The sequence below is a fragment of the Chrysochloris asiatica genome, unplaced genomic scaffold (assembly GCF_000296735.1).
Source record: "Chrysochloris asiatica unplaced genomic scaffold, ChrAsi1.0 scaffold00029, whole genome shotgun sequence".
NCBI lineage: Eukaryota > Metazoa > Chordata > Mammalia > Afrosoricida > Chrysochloridae > Chrysochloris > Chrysochloris asiatica.
This window is the reverse complement of record NW_006408547.1, coordinates 4,738,349-4,745,693: the sequence shown is the minus strand read 5'-3', so window position 1 is coordinate 4,745,693 and position 7,345 is coordinate 4,738,349. Positions and strand designations below refer to the sequence as shown.

Sequence of the window (7,345 nt, the reverse complement as noted above, 5' to 3'; positions counted from 1 at the left end):
TAGCCAATGTCCAAGTTGCCCATCCCTGTCTACTCTGTGTGTGGAGGGGGTGGGAATGATTCTTGCTGTAAGAACTTGTTCCCTCTTTTGAGCTACTGCTTCCATAGTTGAAGGCAGAAATGTAGTTTTTAAAGTGAATGCAATGGCAAGTGAATCTTTAGCAACTTGAGAAAATTACTAATGCCTTCAAAAGAGCTAAGTATTTCACAGAGCTTATATTTTGGGGACAAGAACTAACACTATGATAAAGTTCTAGTTGTTGGAAGACATACTAAAGTATCACTTTATGAAAACAGAGCTAAAGTAAATGACCTAAAATGCAAATTAGGATAGAATAACAAAAAAATAAAAACCACTGTAAATTGCCAAAATTGTAAATAATAAAAAGTGATAAAAATAGGTATCAGATTATACAAACATGTAATTACTTTCAACTACTTCCTCTGAATAAGTTCTGCACTTTTAATTACTGTATGCCAATTATTTATAATCACTTAGTTTTACAGTTTCAGAATGTGGATAATGTCTTCAAACATAAATATCCTGTTACACCTATATGTATTATAGAGCCAAACAAATATTCAACAATTATTTCCCTCAACTTAGAAAGCAGATAATTTAGTGTACCGACTCTAATACGATAGTGCTATTGTAAAAATGATGGTGCCTTGTGGCGCCTGTTAGGCTACGAATTGAAATGTCAGTGGTTTGAACCGATCCAATGGCTGTGGAGGGCTTGTGGGGGCACGGGTGGGGCATCTAGTTCTACAAAGATTACAGCACTTCCGCTAGGCCTCTAAGGTTACGATGAGTCGGAATTAACTCGATGGCATGCCATAACATAGCAAAACCAGAATGTAATAGTTTCATTATAAAATATCAAGTGTTGTACAAATAAACATGAAGTGCATATTGACTAGACGTTAAGTTCCCCACAGGCAGGGACCAGATTCTTATCCACATTTATGTTTTCAGCAGTAAGTACTGTTGGGCACGTAGCAGACACACAAGAATTACTTAATAATGACAACAACTATTGAAGATTTTCCATGTAGTTGCCACACATTCCTAATAGTCTGTGGTAGGCAGTGTCACAATCTTCATTCAACAGTTAAGACAGCAGTGCATCAAAGTTAAGTTACTTGCGTAAAGTCACAGATAAAAGCGGGAGGGGCAGGGTTTAAAATCAAGGGGTATAATTTCAGTTCTGAATTCATAATGTCTGTGTAATACTGATCGATCCCTTTCAGGTTTCTTGAATACAAGTGTACACACATACCACGATGGACTACTATGAAAAGCCTGTCCATTGGAGAAAAAAGTTTCTCCTACTTCCAAAATTCTTTTCTGTACATGATAATATTAACTTCTGAAAGCAAGTATTTGTCTATTCAAACAAAACAATAATAGAATTCTACTGACTTTATTTAACTAATTTCATGAAATGTAATGATTTCATTTGTTCTGTTTATCTCCACAGAAAAATTGGAACAAACAAGCCCCCAAACCAAAACCAAAAACCTTGTAGTTATGTAATCTCTACTGTAACCATCTGGAGTCCTGGTGTGGCGCTGTGGGTTAATGCGCTGGACTGTGAAGTCATTTGAACTGGCAAGGTCAGTGGTTCAAGCTCACCACCACTACTCAGAAACCCTATACAGGGTCACTATGGGTTGGAAATGAATTGACGGCACTTAACAACAACAACTGTAACCACTATTTAAAAAGTTTTTAATAATCAAATTTCAAAGAAAGTATATTGATACTTTTATAAATCAGGTGTTAAAATTAATTATTAATATATAATTTTTAATTCTTAAAGACTTCCATTTTCTTCCCCATTTGGCATCTGGCCAGTAAACTGGAACAATGAAGTAGGCAACAGGGCACAAGACAGAAGACGTTTTGAAGCATTCACCAAAAACTATGAGAAAGCGAGAAGCAGAAAAGTTACCTTATTGTCAAAAAGATCAGTCCATTTTGTAGTTTCCCAAAAAGTTTCAGTCAGAGAATCCAAAGCATTTTCTCCTTCCTCCTCTTTTCCTTCTGCATCACACGAAACAGCTCCGTCTTGAGCTTGTGAGTGAAGAACGTGGTCAGCTAGTGCGCATCCTTTTCGACAAAGGGCATCTACGAGGGTAGATTTCTGTTTGTCCATATCGCTGTATACCAAAGCAAAGGATATTGCGAATGTCAGTAAAATTTCTTGAAAGTACAGCCTCTTTCATGCAATTTTTTTTTTGCTTAAGATTTACAAAGCAGAAATACTATATATATATATGTTTATTGTTGTTAAGTGCTGTTGAGTTGGTTCCGACTCATAGTGACCCTGTATAGGGTTTCTGAGGAGCAGCTGGTGAGTTTGAACTACCGACCGTGCGATCCAAACCAACTTTGTGGTCCAGTGTATTTTTATCCTGCAGCAAATATGATTATTAAGTCCCAAACACCAAATGAGCCACAGTATTACACAGAGCGGGCTTCACAAAGTATTTGGAAATATGAAATTAAAAGATGATGGAATTTTTCCACAAACTTCTGGAAGCCCTCTGTGTATGCTACATGAGTTTTCCTATGTTATCGTTGGTTGAAGCTGAATGCCATAAGCAGTAGAGCTGAGAAATGAATGGGTCGAAGCTGGGTCCACACAACTGTTTGTGTGGCTGTAACAGTGGGTTTGAACACAGGAATGACTTGGAGGATGGCGCAGGACCTGACAGGATTTGCATTTCTTGTACACAGGGCTGCTGTGAGTCTGAACTGCTTCAATGGCACCTAACAACAACCAACTCTGTTAACTACACACCTCTTTAATAAAGGCTGATAGGCTTCACGCCTTCAGATTCCTTATAAATAACAAAGATCACATTTCCATCTACGTGTTTGTATAGCCATGACTATAGTGTCAAAACAGAGCAAACATAACGCTACTACGATTATGCCTGCAACTTAGCTATATATTTTAACATATTAACTTGATTATTTAAGACAATTTTATGAGTAGCTGAGTATTATCAGCCACATTTTACAAAGGAGGAAACTGAGCTCACAGAGTTTGTGAGCGGCAGATCCAGAGTCCTCAACTGAGCAGCCTGGCCCTGGGAGCCATGCTCTTCATCAAGGTGGGAAACTGCCTTGCTGTATGTACAGTAGGCATCTCTGTTCCTGCAATTTATTCCAAGTGCCTAGAACAATGCCTGGCACAGAGCAGACAATTAAGAGTTGCTGAACTACATGGAATAACAAGTTCTCTCTAGGGAAAATTTTAGACTCCTGAATGTTTTGTTTAGTTGAAGTACTTGGATATGGGATGAGCTGAATAACATGAGATTGATTCTGAAAAACCCAGAGTGCAAAATGTGAAGTCTTCTCAGAATGACTATAAAAATCATCAATATCAATAGTTAATAAGAAAGACAATTACCAAAGTGGGGTGGAAGAGGGGGAAGGTAACACCTAGGTGCTCAATGGCTAGAAGATGAACCAAATGTCAGGCTGATTCAAAGACTCCTAGAACCCTTAAAGCAGTATTTGGAAAGGACACTGTTCAGTAATGAGGAAACATATCAATCACTTATAAGTCTAGCTAAGTCTCTCTGGTTTACATAAGACAGGAAGTTTAGTAAGGCCTAAGCTACAAACTCTCCACTTCTCACCAAAGAGCACTGTGCAGCAGTTACATTACTAGGTATTACAAATCACACTTTTAGGGTTTTCATGTTATTTGTCAATTGTTGTCGTTATGTGCAGTGGAGTAGGTTCCGACTCATAGCGACCCTGTACAGGGTTTCCAAGGCTATAAATTTTCACGGGAGTAGAAAGCCTCAAGCCTCATCTTTCGCCCGCGGAACAGCTGGTAGTTTCGAACTGCTGACCTTGTGGTTCGCAGCCCGATTGGTAACCACTACGCTACCAGAGCTCCTTCTATTTGTCAATGTATAGTTTAAAAATTAATCTCATAGAGTGTTATAATGTTTTTGCCTTCTCCATCCTCTAATCTCTGACACCTACTGGGAGAGAAAGCAAAGTACTTTTCCTCTGCTTAATTTAAAATAATTGAAAAAAAATAAAATTAAATTAAAAAATGATACAATTCCCAAGGTAGATGTTGTGTATCTAAATACTGATAAGGATTTAACAAATAGCAGTAAAGAATACACTAAATACATCAATCTTAACTTTTTAAAAAGTAACTAGGAAATGAGATGCAAGAAAGAGTATTTACTGGGTAGGTACTTTTTTATAGTAGCTGCATCGGGTCTGGGGTCAGTCTTCATCGCAATATAAACTGCCAGGGCTGTCTGATCTATATGAGAAATAACCGCATTTGCAGCTTCAACAATTTCATTAAGTCTTTTCAATCTTTCCTAAGGAGAAAAAAAAAAAGAAATAAGAGAAGCAAACAGAAACGTCAGTCTACTGGAACATTTGTATTATGGCATCTGAACAATAAGAGCTGCCAACACAGTGTGAGCGGACAATGGAATCTATCTGCAGCCAAGGGGCCGCTGGCTATTTCTTAATCCAATTTTCATAAGCCAAGTATACCCAGAAAACTTTAGCCCAGGCTTGGTGGTGGTTGTGTGCTGTGGAGTCAGAACCGACTCATAGAACCCTGTACTAGGTTTCTGAGGCTGTCAACCTTTATGGGAGCAGAACACCTCATCTTTCTCCTGTGGAACAGCTGGTAGTTTCGAACTACTGACCTTATGGTTCGTAGCCCGATTCATAACCACTAAGCTACCAGAGCTCCTTAGTTCAGGGTTGTTGTTGTTGTTGTTAAGTGCCATCGAGTTGGTTCCAACCTATAGCGACCCTGTACAGGGTTTCCGAGGGTGTAAATCTTTACAGGAGCAGAAAGCCTCATCTTTCTCCCACGGAGCAGCTGGAAGTTTCGAACTGCTGACCGTGTGGTTCACAGCCATATTCGTAACCACTAAGCTACCAGTGCTCCTTAGTTCAGGCTTAAACATACTTAATTTGAACTTCCTATTAGTGTTAAGGGGTTGTCAGAGAGTAAGTGAAGTATTATGTTCATAAAAATGTGTGTTTTTCAACTCTTTTTCTGCATATTTTAAGAAAAGACTTTAGAAATGTAATCAACCGTGCTATTCCAGTCCCACACCACATAAAAACAGAGGCACAAAATACAACTAGCTGATGAAATGGAACAAATTCTTCCTATGTCATAATTAAAACTCAGAAATGATACTAAACAAGAAAATAATACAGTCCATAACAATTAAGATGGTGTTTTCAGTGATTTGCTACTCTTAATGTTAAAACCTATAAAAAGTCTCCTTTAAACACCCTCTATTCACTCTAAACCCTTGATGATTTTTAACTGATTTCGCCTAGCATTTTGTTAGGTAAGGCTGCCCTTCAGGTAAAGATTTCTTCACTAGTAGCCACTGACCAAACATATAAGCAAGAATCTTAAGCTAAAGGCCAGGTCTTATAATTGGCTTAATGAAAGCCATTTAATAAACATTCAACTTTAAGGAAACACAGTTGAAGTCAGCAAGAAAAGAAGGCAAATATACTTTATCAAAAATAAGAAACCTCATATACTATTATAAACAAGGTGTTGATACTAAATTGAATATGGCCAACCTTTTCAGCATCCAACTGATGAAGTCTTGCAACATACAGAGGAAGATAATTAGGATATGTTTCTTTCAGCTCATTATAAATGTCACAAGAATCCAGCCTTTATATGTAAGAAAGAGATAAACATTATTTTTATTTTACAAAAGAGAAAATAACCAAGAATCCAGCATATATACACACACACACACACACATATGAAAGAGACAAACATTATTTTCTTTTAAAAAAGAGATTTTTTTGTCTACTTATTATTTAACATTGTTTGGAAGCTCCATCCATTTACCTCACACAGCATCCTGAAAACAGAGTGTAATTATTCAGAAAGACAAAGTCCTTACTATCTTGTTAATGGCTGTCAAGTCAGTTCCATCTCACAGTGGCCCTGTACAGGGAGGGTTTCCTAGGAATGGCTGATAGGGCTGAACTGACAACCCTGTTTTTGTGGTTAGCAACAGTACCACACCAGGACTCATTTTCTCATACATAAGCAATGCTTACTTAAAAAGACAAGAAAATCAAATCAAATAAAGAATCCAACAAAACAGTCAGATATACATAAGAATCCAATTTTCCAACATACCAGCTCTAATGACTTTTAAAAAGGAGGAAAATAAATTAACAAAAGGCTGTTGTTGTTGTTAAGTGCCACTGAGTTGGTTCTGACCAACCTTGAACGGGGTTTCTGAGGAGCAGCTGGTGGATCAGAATCACTGACCTAATGGTTACCAGTCCAGTGCTTATCATACAGCCCCATACCAGGACATTAAAATCTCTACAAATCTATTAGCAGAAAAATTTAAACATTTCAGAAATAGTCTTTAAAAAATGAAGAAATATCCATGTTTCTCAATGGGGAAGGTAAAAAAAAAAAAAAAAAAAGCTAATTCCACTTTATTCAGGACAAAAATAACGGAAGATCCCATTGGTAAATATCTAGCACTAGAGAGAACTAGAATGATTAAAATTAGAAGGACAGATAATAACAAATGTTAGTGAAGATGCAGAGAAATCAGTGCTCTCAGACCTGCTGGACGGAGTGTTAAATGATGCAGTTGTTTTGGAAAATGGTTGGCAGTTCTTCAATGATTAAACAGTTAAAATATGACCCAGTAATTGGTACTGTAGGATAAGTGCTGAACTGCTAACAAAAGGTCAGTGGTTCAAACTCATTAGCCACTCCATGGAAAACCTACACAGGATTGCTATGGGTTCGAATCAACTCAATGGCATTTAACAACAACCATCTAAGAAAAATGGTCACACCAAAACATACACATGAATGTTGTTACCCATTGTCATCAAGTTGATTCTAACTCCTAGTGACGCTACAGAACACGTTAAAACTGCTCAATAGGGTTCCCAAGTCACTACAACGTGGATGAGAAGCTCTGAAAACATTATGCCAAATGAAAGAGGTCAGTCACAGAGGATCATACCTTGTATGATTATAGTTTCTGCAGAAGGACATCATGTTTGGTACAGTGGAGGGTCAGAGGGAAAGAGGAAGACCCACGCCAGATGGAGTGACACAGTGGCAACAATAACGGGGACAAACCTCACATCTGTGAAGATGGCACAAGAGCAGGGAGGTCTGATGTCACATGGTTGTAAGGCTGGGCTGGTAACCCACTAACTGAAAGGTTGGTGGTTTGCACCAACCTACTGGCTCTGTCACAACAGAATGCGGAAATCATCAGACAATCTCTTTGATATCTCAAGCGAGTAAAGTTTTGCT

The 7,345-nt window shown here is 37.9% G+C and overlaps 1 protein-coding gene across 1 annotated transcript in view; it reads right to left on the bottom strand.

The window, feature by feature from the left end:
* TPP2 (tripeptidyl peptidase II) overlaps nt 1-7,345 on the bottom strand; it is a 115,018-nt gene that overhangs the window by 4,143 nt on the left and 103,530 nt on the right. Inside the window, exons 25-27 of the mRNA XM_006846671.1 lie at nt 5,614-5,710; nt 4,237-4,367; nt 1,955-2,162 (exon numbers count right to left, since the gene is read on the bottom strand). Of these exons, the coding sequence (XP_006846734.1) occupies nt 1,955-2,162; nt 4,237-4,367; nt 5,614-5,710 (436 nt within the window). The remainder of the gene's footprint in view (nt 1-1,954; nt 2,163-4,236; nt 4,368-5,613; nt 5,711-7,345) is intronic.